The sequence below is a fragment of the Cyclopterus lumpus genome, chromosome 12 (assembly GCF_009769545.1).
Source record: "Cyclopterus lumpus isolate fCycLum1 chromosome 12, fCycLum1.pri, whole genome shotgun sequence".
Classification (NCBI taxonomy): Eukaryota; Metazoa; Chordata; class Actinopteri; order Perciformes; family Cyclopteridae; genus Cyclopterus; species Cyclopterus lumpus.
Genome location: NC_046977.1, coordinates 2,872,879 through 2,897,878, shown reverse-complemented (window position 1 = coordinate 2,897,878; position 25,000 = coordinate 2,872,879). Strand labels below are relative to the sequence as shown.

The following is a 25,000-nucleotide window of genomic DNA, read 5'->3' as shown; positions in this document are numbered from 1 at the left end:
CAGAACATCACATTCGCAGAAAGAGACACGATGCTCGTGTGATATTTGGCGCCTCATGCGAGAGAGCGAGAGAGAGAGAGAGTGAGACATCCTGTCACTTCGCGATCATCTATTTTGTTCTCTTGTGTAAAACGTATTTTGTAACTTCTGAGATAATTAAACCGTTATTTCACTTGTTGGATCTATTTTCCCGCGATGTATGTTTTTCAATATTTGTCTCTATTTTATTTTGAGTTTCTTAAAAAGTGCTTCCTAAATAAAAAATATTATTATTACAAAAATGATGATATATTAATATTCATAAAATAATAATAATTATTATTACAATAATATATAATAACTAGTATTACAATATTTTTTATTAATAACATACTCATAAAAATATTTAATATTTAATAACAATTAAATATTCATAAAATATAATAATATTATTATTATTTGTTATGCCAGTAAAGCTTTTTTTTTGAGCGAGAGATAGAGAATAAGTGAAAAATAATGTTTCTGATGTTTTGAAGTGGTGGTATGAAGTACTTATACACAGTCTGTGTATTACTACACTAGATGCAGCTGCAACATCTATTTTAGACCTCAAAATATCAGCATATGTGTACTATTACTCAGTATTTCTACTTCCGTCACCACTGCATCATCACGGTGACGTTACATTAATATTATTATTATTATTTCATGCATCTCTCTCTGCATGTTGCAGACTTCATTAAATGTTTCAGGTCTTTAAAGCCGCCGTCTCTCTTCTCTCAGGGGGCCATTTTGACCACCATGCTCGTCTCCAGGAACTTCTCAGGTGAGCGCGGCCTCGCGGCGCACACGTTAGCCGGGATCTTGTGCCGCGACGTAACTCGAGCTTCTTGGTTTCTGTATTTATGTAAACAACTTACCATATTCACCAGATCTCGGCTCTGCTGTGAGAGACGGCTCTGTGTTAATAACCTATATAAATATATACGAATGCTTTATTTTCAATAAATTGTTGAAGTTGAAATGAATCTATATGGTGATTCCAATGTGCTTTTTTCCCCTCTGCTAGCTATCTAGCTAGCTCGCTAATTCCACCATGCTTTCATGCTACAGTTAGAGGCCGTTAAAGATTAATCCGCCGCTGAAAATAGTCCCAAACTAGCTAGTCCTTGTTAACTAAAAATGTGTGTTTTTAAAAGATGTACTTCTTCGGTAGGAACCAGCTCCATACAGCCACTACTCCACCCGCCTCCTCTTCCTCCTCTTCCTCCTCTTCCTCACGCTGCCTTCCTCTCTCTGTGTTTCAGTGGGTCGGCAGGCCACGGCGCCGGCCTCCGTCAGCGGCGGCCTCATGGATCAAGGTAAACTCACCAGAGCCGGAGATGTCCAGAGATCTCTTTCAACTGTGTTCAGCATTTCAACAATAAAGTCACAATTTTGAGAATAAAGTCACAATTTCAGTATTAGCGCTAATAGTTAAAAGTATTCTCATAAGTTCAAATGTCTTCTTAACTTTTAAACTTCATTCTCAACTTTTCAAATCTTAACTTTTAATTAATTCTCAATTTTTCAAATGTATTTTTATTTATTTGTATTCTCAACTTTTCAAAATGTATTCTCAATTTTTCAAATTTGTTCTCAATTTTTCTAATTTCTTCTCAATTTTTCATATTTATTCTCGACTTTTAAAATGTATTCTCAATTTTTCAAATTTATTCTCAATTTTTCAAATTTATTCTCAACTTTTAAACTTTATTCTAAAAACAACAACAACATCCCCCCCCCCCCCACACACACACACCTTTCAGACTCTTCCGTATATTTGAACATCTTCTCACTTTTACATCTCTGACATCTCCTCACATCCTTTCCTAAAACCTCACATCCTTTCCTCCTTCCTCCCACCGAGTCACAACATCACACGCTCCCCCCCCCCCCCCCCCCCCCCCCCCCCCCCCCCCCTCCCTCCATTAATGCTTCTGGACTGGTTGCCAAGGTAAGCAGAGTATTACCCCTCGGATATCTTTCGCTGTTGCGCAACACGGTCCCGCCTCCTCCGGGGGGACCCGGGAGCGCCCGGATTGGAGGAGGCGCTTGTCGTGTAGCTTTCAAGTCGAGGATGTCGCTTCTTCGTCCTTCATCATCGTCGCTGAGCACCTTGAGGCGATTCCAACCAGTCCAGCCCACTCGTTGAGATACACATCACATACCTGCATCTCCACTCTGCAGCATGCTTTCACTCCTAATCCCCCCAACACACACACACACACACACACACACACACACACACACACACACACACACACACACACACACACACACACACACACACACACACACACACTGAGGCTGTGCGTGCATCTGTCTGTGAGTGTATTTGGATTATATGGAGCATTAGTGTGACTTTTCCCCTCTGCTTATCTAATGCGTTGGCCGCGCGGCCGCCAGTTGGATGAAGCTTTATTTATTTATTTATTTTAATGTCTTTTTTTCCCAGGACGGAGGGCGGGTTTTCTCTTCTTTTTTTTTTAGAGGGAGGGATGAGCTCCGGGGCTTTCTCGTCCCTTCAGGGTGAAGAAGTGCAGGACGAGCACTGGACGCCGTTTGCTGGGTTTTTATTTTGACGTTTCGCTCTTTTAAATAATTTCTTGTTGAGTTTTACATTTGTGAAACATGGTCGTCGGAGGCTGAAGGATGTGTTCTCTTCCGTCTGAGGGTGTTTCCTTCTGCTTCTCCGCAGCAGCCAAGAGTCTCCTCAACAAGAAGGCCGACGTCAAGGTGAGCTCCTCTCTCCTCTCTCCTTGTTTCCTCTTCTCTCCTCTCTCCTTGTTGCCTCTTCTCTCCTCTCTCCTTGTTTCCTCTTCTCTCCTCTCTCCTTGTTTCCTCCTCTCTCCTCTCTCCTTGTTTCCTCTTCTCTCCTCTCTCCTTGTTTCCTCCTCTCTCCTCTCTCCTTGTTTCCTCCTCTCTCCTTGTTTCCTCTTCTCTCCTCTCTCCTTGTTTCCTCCTCTCTCCAATCTCCTTGTTTCCTCCTCTCTCCTTGTTTCCTCTTCTCTCCTTTCTCCTTGTTTCCTCCTCTCTCCGATCTCCTTGTTTCCTCTTCTCTCCTCTCTCCTTGTTTCCTCTTCTCTCCTCTCTCCTTGTTGCCTCTTCTCTCCTCTCTCCTTGTTTCCTCTTCTCTCCTCTCTCCTTGTTTCCTCTTCTCTCCTTTCTCCTTGTTTCCTCCTCTCTCCGATCTCCTTGTTTCCTCTTCTCTCCTCTCTCCTTGTTTCCTCCTCCCTCCTCTCTCCTTGTTGCCTCCTCTCTCCTCGTTTCCTCTTCTCTCCTCTCTCCTTGTTGCCTCCTCTCTCCTCTCTCCTTGTTTCCTCCTCCCTCCTCTCTCCTTGTTGCCTCCTCTCTCCTCTCTCCTCGTTTCCTCTTCTCTCCTCTCTCCTTGTTGCCTCCTCTCTCCTCTCTCCTTGTTTCCTCCTCTCTCCTCTCTCCTTGTTTCCTCTTCTCTCCTTTCTCCTTGTTTCCTCCTCTCTCCGATCTCCTTGTTTCCTCTTCTCTCCTCTCTCCTTGTTTCCTCTTCTCTCCTCTCTCCTTGTTGCCTCTTCTCTCCTCTCTCCTTGTTTCCTCTTCTCTCCTCTCTCCTTGTTGCCTCTTCTCTCCTCTCTCCTTGTTTCCTCTTCTCTCCTCTCTCCTTGTTTCCTCTTCTCTCCTTTCTCCTTGTTTCCTCCTCTCTCCGATCTCCTTGTTTCCTCCTCTCTCCAATCTCCTTGTTTCCTCCTCTCTCCTCTCTTCTCTCTCCTTGTTTCCTCCTCTCTCCTCTCTCCTTGTTGCCTCCTCTCTCCTCTCTCCTCGTTTCCTCTTCTCTCCTCTCTCCTTGTTTCCTCCTCTCTCCTCTCTCCTTGTTTCCTCTTCTCTCCTTTCTCCTTGTTTCCTCCTCTCTCCGATCTCCTTGTTTCCTCCTCTCTCCAATCTCCTTGTTTCCTCCTCTCTCCTCTCTTCTCTCTCCTTGTTTCCTCCTCTCTCCTCTCTCCTTGTTTCCTCTTCTCTCCTTTCTCCTTGTTTCCTCCTCTGTCCGATCTCCTTGTTTCCTCCTCTCTCCAATCTCCTTGTTTCCTCTTCTCTCCTCTCTCCTTGTTTCCTCTTCTCTCCTCTCTCCTTGTTTCCTCCTCCCTCCTCTCTCCTTGTTGCCTCCTCTCTCCTCTCTCCTCATTTCCTCTTCTCTCCTCTCTCCTTGTTTCCTCCTCTCTCCTCTCTCCTTGTTTCCTCTTCTCTCCTTTCTCCTTGTTTCCTCCTCTCTCCGATCTCCTTGTTTCCTCCTCTTTCCAATCTCCTTGTTTCCTCCTCTCTCCTCTCTTCTCTCTCCTTGTTTCCTCCTCTCTCCTCTCTCCTTGTTGCCTCTTCTCTCCTCTCTCCTTGTTTCCTCTTCTCTCCTCTCTCCTTGTTGCCTCTTCTCTCCTCTCTCCTTGTTTCCTCTTCTCTCCTCTCTCCTTGTTTCCTCTTCTCTCCTTTCTCCTTGTTTCCTCCTCTCTCCGATCTCCTTGTTTCCTCCTCTCTCCAATCTCCTTGTTTCCTCCTCTCTCCTCTCTTCTCTCTCCTTGTTTCCTCCTCTCTCCTCTCTCCTTGTTGCCTCCTCTCTCCTCTCTCCTCGTTTCCTCTTCTCTCCTCTCTCCTTGTTTCCTCCTCTCTCCTTGTTTCCTCTTCTCTCCTTTCTCCTTGTTTCCTCCTCTCTCCGATCTCCTTGTTTCCTCCTCTCTCCAATCTCCTTGTTTCCTCCTCTCTCCTCTCTTCTCTCTCCTTGTTTCCTCCTCTCTCCTCTCTCCTTGTTTCCTCTTCTCTCCTTTCTCCTTGTTTCCTCCTCTGTCCGATCTCCTTGTTTCCTCCTCTCTCCAATCTCCTTGTTTCCTCTTCTCTCCTCTCTCCTTGTTTCCTCTTCTCTCCTCTCTCCTTGTTTCCTCCTCCCTCCTCTCTCCTTGTTGCCTCCTCTCTCCTCTCTCCTCATTTCCTCTTCTCTCCTCTCTCCTTGTTTCCTCCTCTCTCCTCTCTCCTTGTTTCCTCTTCTCTCCTTTCTCCTTGTTTCCTCCTCTCTCCGATCTCCTTGTTTCCTCCTCTCTCCAATCTCCTTGTTTCCTCCTCTCTCCTCTCTTCTCTCTCCTTGTTTCCTCCTCTCTCCTCTCTCCTTGTTGCCTCCTCTCTCCTCTCTCCTTGTTTCCTCTTCTCTCCTCTCTCCTTGTTTCCTCCTCTCTCCTCTCTCCTTGTTTCCTCTTCTCTCCTCTCTCCTTGTTTCCTCTTCTCTCCTCTCTCCTTGTTTCCTCCTCTCTCCTTGTTTCCTCCTCGCACCCTCCTCAGCTTCATCTGTTTGCTCCTAGCTCCTAGCTCCTAGTGCCTAGCTCCTCACTCCTGCCTCCTCGCTCCTCCTCAGCTTCACCTCTTCATCTGTTTGCTCCTAGCTCCTAGCTCCTCACTCCTGCCACCTCCCTCCTCAGCACATCCAGCAGCAATGAACATTTACAGATTGCAACCTGCAATTGGTTGCAATCTGTAAATGTTCATTGCTGCAAATCTTAAATATATGAATAAATTCTACATAAATTTGTGCATAAGTTCTGTTCTCCGGTGTTTTGTGTCTTTACGATAGTTTACTTTTAAAAACAAGATAATTACTGGTTTGCACAATATTATATCTTTATGATTTTATATGATTATTATATTTCTATCTTATATAAAATAGTCTTCTATCTTCTCACAAGTTAATATTTTTTGTACAAAATCGACAATATATATTATAAAACTATATATTTTTTCGGGGACTTTGGACCTTTCGGAGTCGTGTGAGTAGATTATTAACAGTGAAGCAGCCGCTGGTTTCTTCTTCCTCTTCCTGTTCCTGTTCCTCTTCCTCTTTTTCTTCCTCCTCTCAGTCTCTCCTGTTGACACACTCTGTCTTTCATTAACCTTTCTCTTCCTCTTCCTCTTCTCCTCTGCACACCGGCCCCGCCCCCTCTCTCCTCTGTTGGCCCGATGCTAATCTCAGATTATTTCCCACCAGATGATTAATTTATGGTCACATAATCACGACTTCCACTTTGCTGACTCTCTGCACCCTGACGTCTCTTGACTCTCAGCACCCTGAAGTCTCAGCACCCTGAAGTCTCTTGACTCTCTGCACCCTGACATCTCTTGACTCTCAGCACCCTGACGTCTCTTGACTCTCTGCACCCTGACGTCTCTTGACTCTCAGCACCCTGAAGTCTCTTGACTCTCTGCACCCTGACGTCTCTTGACTCTCTGCACCCTGACGTCTCTTGACTCTCAGCACCCTGACGTCTCTTGACTCTCAGCACCCTGACGTCTCTTGACTCTCAGCACCCTGAAGTCTCTTGACTCTCAGCACCCTGAAGTCTCTTGACTCTCAGCACCCTGAAGTCTCTTGACTCTCTGCACCCTGACATCTCTTGACTCTGTGCACCCTGACGTCTCTTGACTCTCAGCACCCTGACGTCTCTTGACTCTCAGCACCCTGACATCTCTTGACTCTCTGCACCCTGAAGTCTCTTGACTCTCAGCACCCTGACATCTCTTGACTCTCTGCACCCTGACGTCTCTTGACTCTCTGCACCCTGACATCTCTTGACTCTCTGCACCCTGAAGTCTCTTGACTCTCAGCACCCTGACATCTCTTGACTCTCTGCACCCTGACGTCTCTTGACTCTCTGCACCCTGACACCTCTTGACTCTCAGCACCCTGACATCTCTTGACTCTCTGCACCCTGACGTCTCTTGACTCTCTGCACCCTGACACCTCTTGACTCTCAGCACCCTGAAGTCTCTTGACTCTCAGCACCCTGACGTCTCTTGACTCTCTGCACCCTGACGTCTCTTGACTCTCTGCACTCTGAAGTCTCTTGACTCTCAGCACCCTGACATCTCTTGACTCTCTGCACCCTGAAGTCTCTTGACTCTCAGCACCCTGACATCTCTTGACTCTCTGCACCCTGACGTCTCTTGACTCTCTGCACCCTGACATCTCTTGACTCTCAGCACCCTGACGTCTCTTGACTCTCTGCACCCTGACACCTCTTGACTCTCAGCACCCTGACATCTCTTGACTCTCTGCACCCTGACACCTCTTGACTCTCAGCACCCTGACGTCTCTTGACTCTCTGCACCCTGACGTCTCTTGACTCTCTGCACCCTGACGTCTCTTGACTCTCAGCACCCTGACGTCTCTTGACTCTCAGCACCCTGACGCCTCTTGACTCTCAGCACCCTGACGCCTCTTGACTCTCAGCACCCTGACGCCTCTTGACTCTCTGCACCCTGACGTCTCTTGACTCTCTGCACCCTGACGTCTCTTGACGTCTCTTGACTCTCTGCACCCTGACGTCTCTTGACGTCTCTTGACTCTCAGCACCCTGACGTCTCTTGACTCTCAGCACCCTGACGCCTCTTGACGCTCGGCACCCTGACGTCTCTTGACTCTCAGCACCCTGACGTCTCTTGACTCTCAGCACCCTGACGCCTCTTGACGCTCGGCACCCTGACGTCTCTTGACTCTCAGCACCCTGAAGTCTCTTGATGCTCGGCACCCTGACGTGCAAACCAAACCAGTGCTTCTACTGGGTGCTGTGTTAATCTTTGTTTCCCGGTTAACGCAGGGTATGCTTTAGGGGCGGGGCTACAAGGTGATTGACAGGTCTCTATGAGAGACATATAGGCCATCTCTACGTCCCTCCTCCTCAGTCCACATATGGTCACTTCCTGTTCAACGGATGACAAACAAAACTGGTGTCGACCTGTCAATCACCTGGTAGCCCCGCCCTGAAGCGTCCTCTGCTGTGTGGTCTGATTGACTCTAACTGGATTATACTTTATTAGACTTTAGAGCTCGAGAAGTGAAAACCTTAACGTGGTTTCTCTACTCGTTCTGTTGACGTTGTTTAGTTGAACTGTATGATGGGAGGATGGGAGGATGAGAGGATGGGAGGATGGGAGGATGAGAGGATGGGAGGATGGGAGGATGAGAGGATGAGAGGATGGGAGGATGGGAGGATGGGAGGATTAGAGGATGAGAGGATGAGCTTGACGTGCTAGCCGAGCCACTTTTCCTCCCGTTTTCCTGTGAAATTAAACATAATTATTCATAATCATGATTCACTCCGTTGGTTCTCCTCAAAGTGTCACGAGAGCTCTCTGGTCCTTTGTGCTCCGGGAACAAAGGTGATGCATCGTATATATATATTCTGTATATTCTCTATATATACTATATATTCTGTATATTCAGTATATATACTATATATTCTGTATATATACTATATATTTCATATATTCTGAATATATTCTGAATTTTTCAGCCTGTCGTTGGCTGTCTTGATGTGAAGCTTCATGACCTTTATGCGTTACGCCACTCACAGGGGGAGGAGCTACAGGGGGGAGGAGCTACATGGGGAGGGCTACAGGGGAGGGGCTATAGGAGGAGGAGCTACATGGGGAGGAGCTACAGGAGGGAGGAGCTACAGGGGAAGAGCTACATGGGGAGGAGCTACAGGAGGATGCGCTACAGGAGGGAGGAGCTACAGGGGGGAGAAGCTACAAAAGGAGGCGCTACAGGAGGGAGGAGCTACAGGGGGGAGGAGCTACAGGAGGAGGCGCTGATGCTTTGACAAAGTGGATGTTTTTATCTGCCAGATGTTGCTCAGCTGTCTGTCCATCTGCTGAACAGCAGCCGGTTCAGGGAACCCTGGAGCTCTGAGGAGGATCTGAGTTCACTGCAGAGTGAAGTGAAGATTTTCATTTATGAATGAATGAAAGGCTTTTTCATTCATTCATTCATTCATCACCTTTATTTAAAATGTTTTTGGGATCGACAGCGCGTCTCCTTTCTGAGAGCTATTTACACCTTTATTACACTTTTCAACACACTAAACACTGCTGTGACCAGCAGACTCACCCTCTCACCCTCTCTACAGTTCACCCTCTCACCCTCTCTACAGTTCACCCTCTCTCCCTCTCACCCTCTCTACCTCTCTCCCTCTCACCCTCTCTCCCTCTCACCTTCTCTACCTCTCACCCTCTCACCCTCTCTACCTCTCACTATCTCACCCTCTCACCCTCTCACCATCTCACCCTCTCACCATCTCACCCTCTCTACCTCTCACCCTCTCACCCTTTCTACCGCTCACCCTCTCTACCTCTCTACCTCTCACCCTCTCACCCTTTCTACCGCTCACCCTCTCTACCTCTCTACCTCTCACCCTCTCACCCTCTCACCCTTTCACCCTCTCTACCTCTCACCCTCTCTACCTCTCTACCTCTCACCCTCTCACCCTTTCACCCTCTCTACCTCTCACCCTCTCTACTTCTCACCCTCTCACTCTCTCTACCTCTCACCCTCTCACCCTGCTGCACTAATGCTACACTTCTGTGTTTCCTGCACAGCCGCAGACCAACAGCACGAGCACCAGTCCCAAAGGCCACACCTCCTCTGCTGCACTGGTACGTGTGTGTGTGTGTGTGTGTGTGTGTGTGTGTGTGTGTGTGTGTGTGTGTGTGTGTGTGTGTGTGTGTGTGTGTGTGTGTGTGTGTGTGTGTGTGTGTGTGTGTGTGTGTGTGTGTGTGTGTGTGTGTGTGTGTGTGTGTGTGTGTGTGTGTGTGTGTGTGTGTGTGTGCGTGCGTGCGTGCGTGTGTCACATTTAACATTTAGCCTCACATTTAACATGAGAGCTGAAAATGTGTATATTTATATGTATATATAAAATAAAATAGATAACAGGTCTCAGTAACTACAGTAGTTCATTTGTTGGGGACTATTTTCAGCGGCGGATGAATCTGGTGCTCCAGTGAATGTTTGTGGCTCAGAGATCTGCGTTGACTAAACATTAGAAATATATATATATATATATATATATATATATATATATATTAATACTGTTTGTCAAACTAGATTATTTTTTTAGTTTAGAGGGTTATTATTCCTGTTATTATCCACACAAGCTCTTCCTCAGCCAGTTTTATGAAATATTATTAAACACAAAATGATGTATTGCATGTACCTCGTTATCTTCAGTTCAAGCGTTAACTGTAGAAATATGAGTTATATTTCAGTACTCCGGTGAGTATTTATTACCATTTATGGGCTTAATTAGTAAGAAAACTGACTAGTAATGTGATTCTTCCTGATTTGGTTTCTATAAAATGGGACAACGATACATATTGAATCGATCAATCACTTCCTCCATCCTGATCCTCCGTGTATTGATCTCACGATTGATCTCCTTGTGACGCAAAACATTCCCTCTCTTCTCTTTTTCTACATGTTCTCTCCATTCTTTCTCCAGGAGCCTCAGACTACTGTCATCCATAATCCAATAGATGGGACCAAGGTACATCCTCCTCCTCTTCCTCCTCCTCTTCCTCTTCCTCTTCTTCCTCTTCCTCTTCCTCCTCCGTTCATGCATGCAAGCTTTGCTGGTCCTCTGCTGCCCCCTGTGGTCAGATGGATGCAGCTCGTGCTTCCGGCTGAAGATTAAATATTTAATAATCCCACGCTTCAGGCTGAGTGACAGCGGCTGAAGCGTCACGCGGTCGCACGTCCAGCTGCAAGAAAACACACCAAAAACAACGTGGTGTTGCAGATTGAGTCATGTCGTAGATCCGGTGTGTGTGTGTGTGTGTGTGTGTGTGTGTGTGTGCTCATGAGGGAGAATGAATGCATTAATTCTGTTGGTATAATTGATATTTCCGTCTGTGCAGGAGTCCTCGGACAGCAGCAGCACCATCGAGGATGAAGATGTGAAAGGTGATAAATAAAATAAACACCACCCACTGCTGATGAATCAGATGTGCTGCTCACAATTCTATTTAATGATTAAAAAGTTGAATGAAATCTTAGGAAATGAAACATCAGAGTTCACGTTTCGTACTCTTTGTTGTGATTTCAAGTGCATTCTTCATTTCAATGGATGGTTGTAAAATAAAAAGGTCGAGACAGATCAGAAGAAAAAGAGAGAGAGAGAGAGAGAGAGAGAGAGAGAGAGAGAGAGAGAGAGAGAGAGAGAGCTAAGCCTTCCTCAGTGTCAGGAGGACACACAGTAAATCTGGTCTAAAGCTCTGGGACCAGAATAGAGTGATGAGCTCAGATGATGCGTGATGGACGGAGGAGGACGAGCTCTTCATACCTCTGAAGGAAGGAAAGGTGCAGGTGAAGGTGGAGGTGCAGGTGGAGGTGAAGGTGGAGGTGAAGGTGGAGGTGAAGGTGAAGGTGCAGGTGCAGCCCGGGGTCATGGGGAGAAAAACCACTTCCTGCGTGGAAAAGGAAGTGAGTGCAACTTAGAATGAGTCTCAGTCGGCTCTCCGGTGAGTTCGTCCTCGCTGCGTCTGAAGGTGTTTGTGCACAGCTCTGTCACGCAATCACGTTGTTTGTTTGTTTGTGTGTTTGTTTGTTTGTTTGTTTGTTTGTTTGTTTCTGCAGCTCGAAAGCAGGAGATCATAAAGATCACAGAGCAGCTCATCGAAGCCGTCAACAACGGAGACTTTGAGGCGTATGCGTGAGTCCTCTTCCTCTTCTTCCTCTTCTTCTTCTTCTTCCTCTTCCTCTTCTTCTTCTTCTTCTTCTTCCTTTTCCTCTTCCTCTTCTTCTTCTTCTTCTTCTTCTTCTTCTTCTTCTTCTTCTTCTTCTTCCTTTCTTTCTTTCTGGTTTCCTTCCTGCAAAGTGAGAACCAGAAGCTCTCCATCAGCGTTAATCTGTGTGTTTTATCTTTGCATTAAAAGATTAAAGAGTAATTCGTCATTTCTGACCACACGATTAAGAATGATGCTGGAAAAGGGAGGAAAAGTAAAACACTCCATAATCAGTCAAAAATGTCAAAAACTCCTCAGTCGATATTTTGTGAAATTAAAACGAGTTATAAAAGCCAATTAGTCAAAAAAAAAAGAATCTGCTAACTCAAAATGATACGAAAAACGAACATTTGAGCTGCTTGATAAAAAATAAAAACCTTAAAGCTGCTCAGACTAAACGACGGGGCGGTAAAAGTTCCTCTTCTTTCCTGCGTGTCGTTGCAGGAAGATCTGCGACCCCGGTCTGACCTCGTTTGAGCCCGAGGGGCTCGGCAATCTGGTGGAGGGGATGGACTTCCACCGGTTCTACTTCGACAACCGTGAGACGGCCGTTAAAATGTCTTCGGTGACTCCAACGGAGCGACCGGGTTGTTGGTGAACTCTCTCTCTCTCTCTCTCTCTTTCTCCCCCCCCCCTCCCTCCATCAGTGCTCTCCAAGAACAGCAAACCCATCCACACCACCATCCTCAACCCCCACGTGCACATGGTCGGGGACGAGGCCGCCTGCATCGCCTACATCCGCCTGACGCAGTTCGTGGACGGGCAGGGCCACCCCCGCTCCAGCCAATCGGAGGAGACCCGGGTGTGGCACCGCCGGGAGAGCCGCTGGCAAAACGTCCACTTCCACTGCTCGGGAGCCCCCGCTGCCCCGCTGCAGGGATGAGGTACGCTAGCTTAGCTTAGCATGAAGACTGGATGCAGTGGGAAGCAATTTCATCAATAAAGTCTGCACCGCCTTCGGTCGTTTCTTCTCCGGGGACACCGTTGTTTTTAATATATTGTGCATCTATGTTAAATTTTTTATTTTTGACTTATCTGGTTATATGAAGGCAAATAAATAATACATTAATAAATTTAGCCAGGAGACCGCTGTTCGTTCTCCGTGTAAAAAAACTAAATGTCAACGTAGATTTCTTTGTCACGTGACTTTCTTAATCGCACTTCTATGGTTATATAAGTCGTTTTTGATTGAGCAGAAATGGCCCATTTTGAGGAGTGACTTTTGGTAAGATGTCATAACTGTTGTTGAAGGATTGACTCTTCGGTGTTGTGCTTGAAGATCGTTTCTGGTGCTTCTAAATGGTCAATAAAACAACTGTTGTAAAAACAATGTAAAATGTGTTGTGTCTAAAGAGACGGATATTTAACCTATTTTTGGTGGTGGAGACCAAAGACGGAGCAAAAAGAGAGGAAATATCCAACCTGCTGAATCAGCATGTTGCTCTGCTGGATGTGGAAATATGAAACTGGTTGACAGCTCACCTCCGATGTCTTTCCAGGTATCTGAACCCGAAGAAGGAGGAGCAGAGGAGGAGAGGATCATCTGAGACGGTGGACTGTGGCTTAAAGGAGTCTGAAGAGTCCGATCTTTGGGATCGTTGTCGCCCGCTCGCTCTTCTGCCTCTCCGACGCTCGTCATCATCGAACGAAGAAGAAGAAGAAGAAGAAAGAAAGAAAGGAAACTCTTTGTGTCCCGACACACCTGGACACACCTGTCCTCCTCTCCTCCTCTCCTGAGGATGTACCCTCTTCCATCGCCGTTACTTACCTACCGTGTGTTCTTCTGGCTGCACTCTATTGTACCGTATATATACATATATATATATATATATTTATTAGTCATTTTAAATCTTTCATTCTTGTATTTGTTTAGTTTTTTTTAACGCCGAGCATGACTCTTCCCCCGATGTTGTTTCTGCACGACTATGAAAACCCACCGAGAGAAGAGACGCCAGTGGGCGTGTTTTTAATTATCCGTCTTGGTTTGTTTTTTGTTATTTCAATGGAGCTTTTATTCATATTTCTTCCTTTTGTGTAGTCGACCCTGAACCGACGACCCCCCCCCCCCCCTCTCCGAGCCGAGCAGCATGCCGACATATCGCTATTATTGATCTGTGTGCGCTGAACATCGCAAGCTAACTACACGAAATCATGACAACGGTTGAAATTATAGTATCGCGCTGTTTGTGTACATTTATATACTTGACGATTATGCTGTAGATGGTATTCAATTGCATGATATTGCAAGTTAATAACATTGGTGAGTTGGGTGTTATCGTGCATTTCTGTTTGATTTTTTCTTCTGGTTTTTGGACTGAACTGCTGGTGAGCTATAATCTATTGCCTCTGTACGTGCATAAACTATTTATTTGTGTTGATATGATGAGTGTAGTTTATGAGGATACTGTCAGGACATAAGACAACATTAACAACAACAACAAAAAACACTTCTTTTTCACATCAGGGTTTTAGTTTAGATTATTCCTTACTTTTTTTAATGCAGATTTTTGCTTTGCACACACACAAACACACACACACAAAACGACCAACAAAATGACCAAACACATAAAATAAAGTTTAAAAACATTGCATTAGTTCAAGTTAAGCGTTCTCTGTGACAGAGCACTAACCCGTCCACCAGAGGGCGCCACCGGCCAACAGAATTCAGGCTTCAACATGTAGTTCTCTTTTTTTTTGGGATGCTTCGGCTCAAATTTCACAAGAGTTTCAATGTGCAAAAACTGTAAATACAGTAAACAAAATCACGCAAAAATGAGAGTGGAGAGAATAAAATACTTCAATGATAAAAACATGTGCATGAAGATGATAAATAAAATATGTGGGCTGACATTAATAAAGCTTTTTTTTAAAAGACACACGTTTCACAATAATGAAATTCAAAGTGCAAAAGAAACACGTTCTGAAGGGACATTTAAATGTGAATTAGAATAGAATGAGACGGAATAAAAGCTTTAATTTTATTAAAAAAGTCTTCAGCTGTGAGAGAAAAAATAAGTTTGTTCCAGATATTTGGAGCATGAAAAAAAGAATGAAAGAAGTTGTAAGTATTTAAATTCTTGCTGATGCGACGCTGAATCGTGAGATTTAATCTTCTGTGTGGTCAGAATCTTTGTGGTTAAAAATAAGAATTTAGCGAGTCAGTTTTTATCTCTTTTGCGCATTGAAACCAAACCTAAAAGATATCTGGATTATCGTCAGACAGACGCTGTATTTAGTTACTATTAGCACCATTAGCTCCATTAGCATCATTACCTCCATTAGCACCATTAGCACCATGAGCACCATTAGCACCATTAGCACCATCGAGACCATCAGCACCATTAGCTCCATTAGCACCATCAGCACCATTAGCACCATTAGCTCCATTAGCACCATTAGCTCCATTAGCACCATCAGCTCCATTAGCACCATCAGCTCCATTAGCACCATTAGCACCATTAGCACCTCCCTTGAAGGCCGTGAAGCCCTAACCAGTGCTCCTTCCTGCCCAGTCTGATAGTCTCAGAGCTTTAATGGGATTACTGGTCACTGAGATTCATTTAATCCATTTTAACGACTTCAGAAGAGAATCAGGAGCGACGTTCTCTTCACAACAAAGAAAACAAAAGCTTTTCCGCTTTATTTTTTCATTTGTTTTTATTTATTTTAAAGATTAATCATACTGATGATGATGATGATGATGATGATGATGGTGGTGTGCATTCCCAGTCTTATCAATATTAAACGTGATCAGATGTAACCAGTGTGTGAACCAATAAAAATGACAATGCAGGGAGCGCATCACTAAGTGTGTGTGTGGTGGGAGGTCAGAGGTCAACCTGAGGCCGGATAAGCCGCTCGGGGATCAATCGATCGATCGATCGGTGGGTGTTGATCTCAAAGACATTGAATGAGATTATACCATAAATATGTATTCATTAATGTATCAAAATGTTCTTCTAGTCCTCCTTTTTCTTCTTCTTTGTCTTCTTTTCCTCCTTTTTTTCTTCTTCTTCTTCTCCACTTTTTTTATTTTTCTTCTTCTTCTCTCCCATTAATCGCCTCTCGACCCCTCAGATTTATCTGGTGACCCTCCGGAGGCCCCCGACCCCTATGTTGGGAACCCCTGGACCAAACTAACTGTATATAAAGTACCTCAAAGTAACCAGATACACTGCAGAACGAGTACCTTCACTTTCCAAGACTTCAGTACATTCTGCTCGTAGTACTTTTGTACTTCTACTGAAGTAATAATAATAATAATACTTCAGATTTATAAGTAAAACTTGTGGTGACAGGAAGCTCCTTCACTCGCTCTCTCAGATAATCAGTGACTCGGGACAAAGGTCGACGTTTATTGCTCTGTTGTGGCGCCTCGAATGAAGTACATGAAGTACCTGTTGTACTTCATGTACAAGTACAACAGGTGACAAGCTGTTTGTTTCTGCAGATTAATGTACTTAAACACAATATTGAGCCGCTAAGTACTTCACTTTGCGATACTTGATACTTCTACTCTACTTCTACATTTCAGGGGAAAATATATAGTGTATTTAACACCAGTAGTACAAAGTGACTATAAGTACATATACTCCTACTTTAATTTAGTACCATTTTGAGGTACTTGTACTTCACATATGCAGCTGTAATTACTTCCTGTCAGGTTGAAAAGATATAAAGGCTCTTAAATACAATGATGTGTCATAAACTAAAGTGCATAAATGTATACAAAGTACTTTAAATATGCGTGAATACTTTTAGAAGAAGAAGTTTTTCCTTCTCTTTTTGTTTATTATTTATTTTATTTTGTAAAACACTTTATCTTCATATTGTGTTTGAAAGGTGCTATAGAAATACAGTTTATATTATTATTATTATTATTAATATGTGTATTATTGTATTAAATATATTCGATAAATACTAAACAATGTTTGATCTTGATATACAATATAAATACAATTAAGGATATTAAATCGTATATTTTATACAATTTATTTATACAAAAAAAGTATCTAAGTATTTTTAATGTGTTACAATACGTACATTTAAAAAAAATATATTATATGTATTTAAAAAAAAATAAGTACAACATTTTTAAAAAAAAGCTTTTACAATCAAATAAAGTGTTATTTTATTTTGTAAAAGTTTTTTTTCCAACGCAGGCGCACTGGGGTTTTCTGCTGACGTCGCCGTGACGTAGATCAACACCGGAGTTGATCAGACGGTGCCCGAAAGCTCGCGCGACTCACCTCTCCGTCCGGCTGCTCGCTCGCCACACCGGGAGGCTCCGGAGGAAGACAACAGGTAACCACCGAAACACCGGAGACAAAATAAATAAAGTTAAACCACGAAGAAGAAGAAGAAGAAGAAGAGACACTCATTGGTTTCTTTTTAAACGTGTTGAATGAGCGACGCCTCCAACGACAATAGACAACTTAAAATAACCTGAAAAACATTAAATTAATTCATCAATAATAAAGATAAGGAAGGTTTTATTCAATGTTTTGATTTTAGACTAAACCCTTCAATTAAGAAGTCTGCAGTGGACACCTCTGTGCTCCACTAATGTCCACAAAAATATGTATTCATTTATTTATTTGTGTTGTATTTCATCATTATATTTTAACCATCACACTAATTTATGTCTTAGACTCTCATTCATTTAAAAAAATATATACTGTATATATTTAATGAGCAACGTTGGAGATCTAAGATCCCCATTGCCTACAACACATTGTTGTGCACATGACCACCAGGGGGCGACTCCTCTGGTTGTATAGAAGTCTATGCTTCATGTGTTAAAGCTGCATTATCTCTCCTGACCACCAGGGGGCGACTCCTCTGGTTGTATAGAAGTCTATGCTTCATGTGTTAAAGCTGCATTATCTCTCCTGACCACCAGGGGGCGACTCCTCTGGTTGTATAGAAGTCTATGCTTCATGTGTTAAAGCTGCATTCTCTCTCCTGACCACCAGGGGGCGACTCCTCTGGTTGTATAGAAGTCAAAGCTGCATTCTCTCTCCTGACCACCAGGGGGCGACTCCTCTGGTTGTATAGAAGTCTATGCTTCATGTGTTAAAGCTGCATTCTCTCTCCTGACCACCAGGGGGCGACTCCTCTGGTTGTATAGAAGTCTATGCTTCAGCCATGCACCGCTTCAGGACTACGGTCTCCAGGCTCCGGCCTCTAGCGGCCGCGCAGACCGGCCCGAGCCAATCGCAGCCCAGGCCGCCGGCGGGCGCCGGGAGCTTCATGGCGCCGAGGGCCTCGAGGGCCCTGAACTCATCGCCGGCCGCTCGGCCCTTTCCCAGCGGCGCCAGCTCCAACTACGTCGAGGAGATGTTCTCCGCCTGGCTGGAGAACCCCGGGAACGTGCACGAGGTACTCTTCATGGTTCTGCTTTATTTTATCCGTGTCCTGGAGGGTAAAGGTACTAATACACACTGCTGGTACTTTGAGTGTTTGTTTGACCAGCGGAGCAAACAGCAGATAGCGAAGCAGAGAGAGAGACTGTGAAACAGAAACAACACTCATTAACTCACCTGAGAGATAACCTCACCTGCGTTCTCCAAGATGTCAATAAACAGGTTTGCACATAATAATAGTAATTACTGCTTTCCAGCAAGTTGCTTTATTTCTAGATCATGGGGACTTTAATAATAATAATACAAATAAAAATAATAAAGATAATGCTCCTATAATAATGATAATAATAATAATGCTCCTATAATAATAATAATAATAATAAAAATAGTAATAATAAAAATAATAATAATGCTCCCATAATAGTAATAATAATAATAATAATAATAATGCTCCTATCATAATAATAATCTCAATAATAATAATAATAATGCTCCTATGACTTTATTCCACACAATTCATAATAATAATAATATATTTTATTTGTATCGTGCTTTAAAAGGTACTCAAGGCACTTTAAATGTTAAAAACAAAGTGCTCAAAGTGCTTAAAAGGGACGAGAATGAGTCGAAACAGAGGACCGAACATCTCTTTTGAGCTCAACCTCATAAATAAGACCAACGTTTACAAAAAAAATCTTCCAAATTTACTAAAAAGTGCTGATACAAAAGCTTATCTAGAATTTAAACTTTGCTTTTGGTAATATTTACCACCAATAAATGTCATCAAGTAGATTAACCTGGAACACTTAGTAGTGATAATAATAATAATAGTGAAACTTTGACATTCAAATTATTATTATTATCTCCCAGAAACATTGCATGCATAGTTCTTTTTTAAAGGAAATACTCTGTTTTAATGCGTATTTGTTGGTGTTCAGTCCCAAAGCCAGCAGCAATCTAACAGCACCATAACTTACATTTATATATTTATGTAAACGCAATAACAATAAGTGTATAAAACACTATATTTGTGTTTAAAACATGTTGAATAACTACGTCATCTCCTGTCTGCAGTCCTGGGATGTATTTTTCCGTAACGCCAACGCCGGAGCTCCGCAGGGACCGGCCGGTGTTGGGGCACTGGGGGGCTCCCAGTCCACTGTGGAGGACCACCTCGCGGTGCAGTCCCTCATACGAGCGTACCAGGTAGACGAACACACCTGAGCTCATCATGTCACGCTGGGTTTTATTATTATATTTGTAGAAGACCACGGTGTTGTCAGACCGTGAACAGGAAGTGAGCTCACGTGGGCTGAGGAGGAGACGCCGTACACGTCTCTGGTGTCGACCTGTCAATCACCTTGTAGCCCCGCCCCTAAAGCATACCCTGCATTATGGTCTGTTTGACACGTTGAGCTGTGTGAAGCACAAACGATCCATTCTGTTCATTTGAGGCCGACATCAGCGTCTAGTTTTAAAAAATAGATAACAATAAATAAAATAAATACTTTATACACGCTTTGTATACTTTATACACACTTTATATACTTTATACATAACTTTATATACACTTTATATACATTATACACTTTATACACACTCTATATACTTTATACACACTTTATACACACTTTATATACATTATACACACTTTATACACACTATATACTTTGTACACACTTTATACACACTTTATATACACTTTATATACATTATACACACTTTATATACTTTATACACCCTTTATATACTTTATACACACTTTATACACACTTTATACACACTTTATACACACGTTATATACACTCTATATACTTTATACACACTTTATATACTTTATACATAACTTTATATACACTTTATATACATTATACACACTTTATACACACTCTATATACTTTATACTCACTTTATATACATTATACACACTTTATACACACTCTATATACTTTGTACACACTTTATACACACTTTATATACACTTTATATACATTATACACACTTTATATACTTTATACACCCTTTATATACTTTATACACACTTTATACACATGTTATATACACTCTATATACTTTATACACACTTTATATACTTTATACACCCTTTATATACTTTATATGCACTTTATACATACTTTATCTGCTTTATACACACTATATACTTTATACACACTTTATATACTTTATACACACTATATACTTTATACACAATTTATACACACTTTATATACACTATATACTTTATACACACTATATACTTTATACACAATTTATACACACTTTATATACACTATATACTTTATACACACTATATACTTTATACACACTTTATACACACTTCATATACATTTATATACATTATACACACTTTATACACACTTTATACACACCTTATATACACTTTATACACACTTTATACACACTTTATATACACTTTATATACATTATACACACTTTATACACACTTTATATACTTTATACACACTTTATATACTTTATACACACTTTATATACATTATACACACTTTATACACACTTTATATACTCTTTATACACACTTTATACACACTTTATATACTTTATACACACTTTATATACTTTATACACACTTTATACACACTTTATATACATTATACACACTTTATACACACGTTATACACACTTTATATACTTTATACACACTCTATATACTCTACTTTATACACTTTATACACACTTTATTAAAACAAAACACATAATTAATATAAATGAACAATCCAGAGTTTATCCTCTCAATATATTTCTTAGTATTTAAAGTATTTATTAAGATACTCCGGTTCACAGATATATTATTATGTTCAGTATCTTATAACATTGTTTATTTTTAACATTGTTTATATCAATAAGTCACAACAGCTGTCAGATAAATGTCTGTAACGTAGTGAAGTGGAAGTATTTCACTTCACTAGTACTAGTACATGCAGTACAAGTACTCCGGAGCGCCCCCTCTGCACACGTGCGCTCTCCTCGCTCGGTTAGATTGATGACCTTTGACCTCCTGGTCTCGTGGGTTCTTTCTTCCCGAAGGTGCGCGGGCATCACGTGGCCCAGCTGGACCCCCTGGGCATCAGCTGCGTGGACCTGGACGACGCGCCGTGTGCCGTCGGGTTCCAGAACCTCGGTGAGGAGAACGTGAACCCACTTCCTGTTCCACTTCCTGTTCCACTTCCCTGTTCCACTTCAATCCCAAAACCTTAAATAAACACACAGCTTTTTATCTCTGAACCCAAAAGAACCTTTTAAAATAAACCAGCAGCTCAAATCACTGTTTTTATGAATGGAGTCTGGTGCGTTTGAGGAGATCAGAGAAAACACAATATTATATATATATAACCTGTAGTACTTTACTTAGCTCCATGTACTGGAGTAATACTACATGTAGAAGTACCTCACACACCTGTTGAGGGTGTTTGTTTGTTTTTCCTTAAATATGCTGCGACCTAGTTTATTTTTTAAATTCTATTTGACGAAGCTTCCCGAGGAAAGAGGAGCGAAGCGGCCATGAGTGTGTGTGTGTGTGTGTGTGTGTGTGTGTCATTGTTCCTCATGAAAGGCCTCTGGGTTCACACACAGGTTAAAGGTTCTGCTTTGTCGAGGTTCACAGAGGTCGGACAAAAGGTCAAAATTCAGCCCGATAAGAATAATTGAGAAGCTCTTCCAGAGTTCTCTCGTTACGGAGAACCTCTGTGTTCTCTCGTTACGGAGAACCTCTGTGTTGTCGGGTGGCAGGAGAACCTCCATTGAGCTCGGGGGGGCGTGACCTTCGCCCCTAGAGGTCAAACGGGAGGCTGATATCAAAGAAAACAAAGTATTGTTTCACGTGTCACGGAAAGGGAGCAAAGTCTAAAGATCCCTTAAGTATGAGGAGACATAAGCTCCGCCCCCCTCTTATCTCTGTGAGGCCTTCTCAGGCTCCAGGCGGCCGCTCCTCGGGATACGCCCCTTATCTTGTCTCGCTGACTATAGGGTTTTCAAAGGGGGGGGTTAAGACTTCAATCAGGTCTAGACCACAGCAGCAGGTTTTAAAGATCTGGTTCTCCCGGGGCCTTAAAGGGTTCTAGTCAGTCCACTTCTGATCCAGGAGAAACCCCCCGAGAGACCTTTGACCTCTTCGGGGATTAAAGGATATAATTACTCACAAAACTTAACGAGGAGTAAAACTCGCTGATAATGAGCCTTTTTTTGATTAGTCCATTAAAAATAAAATCAATGTTATAAATGTAAAAATAAATAATAAATATAATGTTTCTTTGTCATTTATGATCGTAAATTTTATGGTCGGTCAAATTTGAAGACTGCATATTAGGACCCTTTTTAGGGTAAAATATATCAATAAATAAACTATGGGGAAGCGGTGTAATATTTATAGAATATTAAAATGACGTTAATTAACAAAAAAGTCAGAAATTTAGGATTATTTAGGCCTTTATCGCCTGTCAGTCACGTGGTAAGCCCCGCCCCCTCCCTCTCTGCAGGTTTATACGGGCTGGCGGAGGAAGACCTGGACCAGATGTTCCGGCTGCCCACCACCACCTTCATCGGGGGCAGCGAGGGCTCGTTGCCCCTCAGGGAGATCGTCCGGCGCCTGGAGGTAAAACGATGACCGGTTTATTATAATATAAATACAGATTTATTATAATATAAATACAGATTTATGAACGTAAACGTTTTCCTCAGTTTAACGGAATACAAACTGAAAGTAGCTTCATTAAAAACACATTAAAAAGAAAGAAAGTGGAACGTCTGAAAGCTGTTGTTGAAACTTTTATTATGATAATAATACAAAAATAAGCAAGCAGTGAGGCCGATAAAAGCATCTTATTATTATCTGTGATAATTTCCTTTAATATCTATGATAATTTCCTTTAATTTAAAGAGAAATAAATATTAGGATAATAAATAAGTCGACCCAGATGCATCAAAACGTCTAAACATGTGTTTTTCCTTAATAATCCAATTATTATAATTACTGTAAAATATATAAAAATCTAAATTGTATTAGATGTTGTTCGCGTTTTAAAGCTGATGTTTCTTTGCATGTTACAAATAATTTGAGGATGTTTTTCTTCGCATAAAAATACTATTTTAGTTATTAGTTTGAGATGTTTTAGAAACTTAAAGATCTACATTTGAGTAAATATTTAGCAGCATTTTAAATACTTGACTTCTTTCTCGACAGGGTTTCTATGAAGGTACTAAAGTAGTTTATGAATAAGAGACATGAGTTTACAGTCAGGCCTTCAGTCTGTGGTCCTCAGAGTTCATTCTGCTCTTCCGCCCTCTGGTGGTGAGGAGAATAATGCATGCCTGTCCTGTAAAAGCCGAAAGTCTACCCGAACCTCCCTCTCTCTCCACTAGATGGCGTACTGCCAGCACATCGGGGTCGAGTTCATGTTCATCAACGACGTGGATCAGTGCCGGTGGATCAGACAGAAGTTTGAGACACCGGGAGTCATGCAGTTCAGCCTGGAGGAGAAGAGGACTCTCCTGGCCAGGATGATCCGGTCCACAAGGTCTGTCTGAGGGTGGAGGAAGGCTGGGTGGGGGTTAGGGGGCACGTCCTGAGACGCAATGTGACGCAGCGGCACCGCCTCCCGTCCACAGGTTTGAGGAGTTCCTGCAGAGGAAGTGGTCCTCGGAGAAGCGGTTCGGTCTGGAGGGTTGCGAATCGCTCATCCCGGCCCTGAAGACCATCATCGACGAGTCCAGCCTGAGCGGAGTGGAGAGCGTGATCATGGGGATGCCTCACAGGTACCCCAGCGGTGAAAACACCCACCTGACACCTTAGAGGTGATCATGGGGATGCCTCACAGGTAACCCAGCGGTGAAAACACCCACCTGACACCTTAGAGGTGATCATGGGGATGCCTCAGGTAACCCAGCGGTGAAAACACCCACCTGACACCTTAGAGGTGATCATGGGGATGAAGGTGAAGCAGCTGCAGCCTAACCGTGTGCTCCTCCACCTGCAGAGGGAGGCTCAACGTTCTGGCCAACGTCATCCGGAAGGAGCTCGACCAAATCTTCTGCCAGTTCGACTCCAAACTGGAAGCCGCTGACGAGGTTTGAACCGGAAGAGAGAATCATATCAGAAATGTCGATACCTGCCGTAATGTATGAAGCTACGGCGAGTGGGCAATTAGCTTAGCTTAGCATAAACACTGGGAAACAGCTGGCCTGGCATTTTTGCCAACAAACGACTGTAAAACCCACTCATCACATTTCTATGTTGTTTCGTTCGTTCATTTGGATGCAGCCATGCTAGCTGTTTCCCTCTGTTTTCAGTCTTTATGCTAAGCTAAGCTAACCAGCCGTAGCTTCATATTCACCGCACAGACGTGGGGCGAGCGTCGATCCCATCTGACTCTTGACAATAAATCTAATAACCATATTTTGTTCTTTTTTAATTTGAAATGATTGAAGAGAGCAACGTTTTTGGGATTTCCTAAATAAATTTTCTGTCGGTTACTTTTTAATTCAAATAATTAGTTTTCCGCTCTCAGGGTTCTGGCGACGTGAAGTACCACTTGGGGACGTACAACAAGAGGATGAACCGGGTCAGCGACCGGGAGGTCACCATGTCGCTGATGGCCAACCCGTCCCACCTGGAGGCCGTGGACCCGGTGGTGCAGGGGAAGACCAAAGCGGAGCAGTTCTACTGTGGAGACACCGAGGGCCAGAGGGTACGCTGCCTTTCATACGAACATATGCAGGGGAGGGGGGGTGATGCTACCATGGTGCTACCATGATGCTACCATGATGAAACCATAATGAAACCATGATGCTATCATGATGCTACCATGGTGCTACCATGATGAAACCATGATCCTACCATGGTGCTATCATGGTGCTACCATTGTACTACCATGATGAAACCATGGTGCTACCACGATGCTACCATGATGAAACCATGATGCTACCATGATGCTACCATGGTGCTACCATGATGAAACCATGATCCTACCATGGTGCTATCATGGTGCTACCATGGTGCTACCATTGTGCTACCATAG

At 43.0% G+C, this 25,000-nt stretch overlaps 2 protein-coding genes across 4 annotated transcripts in view; both read left to right on the top strand.

Moving 5' to 3' along the window:
• Positions 1-13,131, top strand: part of LOC117740184 (calcium/calmodulin-dependent protein kinase type II subunit beta) — a 30,939-nt gene extending 17,808 nt beyond the window's left edge. The window contains exons 12-21 of the mRNA XM_034546407.1: positions 763-805; positions 1,287-1,340; positions 2,720-2,757; positions 9,403-9,459; positions 10,302-10,346; positions 10,717-10,762; positions 11,435-11,510; positions 12,028-12,122; positions 12,231-12,467; positions 13,083-13,131. Coding sequence (XP_034402298.1) covers positions 763-805; positions 1,287-1,340; positions 2,720-2,757; positions 9,403-9,459; positions 10,302-10,346; positions 10,717-10,762; positions 11,435-11,510; positions 12,028-12,122; positions 12,231-12,466 — 690 coding nt within the window. The 3' untranslated portion in view covers position 12,467; positions 13,083-13,131. The remainder of the gene's footprint in view (positions 1-762; positions 806-1,286; positions 1,341-2,719; positions 2,758-9,402; positions 9,460-10,301; positions 10,347-10,716; positions 10,763-11,434; positions 11,511-12,027; positions 12,123-12,230; positions 12,468-13,082) is intronic.
• Positions 13,132-16,806: 3,675 nt separating this feature from the next.
• The window catches only part of ogdhb (oxoglutarate (alpha-ketoglutarate) dehydrogenase b (lipoamide)), a 16,645-nt gene continuing 8,451 nt past the window's right edge, over positions 16,807-25,000 (top strand). Inside the window, exons 1-9 of one of the 3 annotated variants that reach the window (XM_034547240.1) lie at positions 16,807-16,887; positions 17,690-17,964; positions 19,023-19,154; positions 21,015-21,108; positions 22,463-22,578; positions 23,346-23,500; positions 23,592-23,738; positions 23,960-24,050; positions 24,491-24,670. In XM_034547240.1, the coding sequence (XP_034403131.1) occupies positions 17,731-17,964; positions 19,023-19,154; positions 21,015-21,108; positions 22,463-22,578; positions 23,346-23,500; positions 23,592-23,738; positions 23,960-24,050; positions 24,491-24,670 (1,149 nt within the window). In that variant the 5' untranslated portion in view covers positions 16,807-16,887; positions 17,690-17,730. Of the gene's footprint in view, positions 16,888-17,689; positions 17,965-19,022; positions 19,155-21,014; positions 21,109-22,462; positions 22,579-23,345; positions 23,501-23,591; positions 23,739-23,783; positions 23,801-23,959; positions 24,051-24,490; positions 24,671-25,000 lie in introns of those variants that run through there. The other 2 variants (XM_034547242.1, XM_034547241.1) reach the window with 2 other exon arrangements.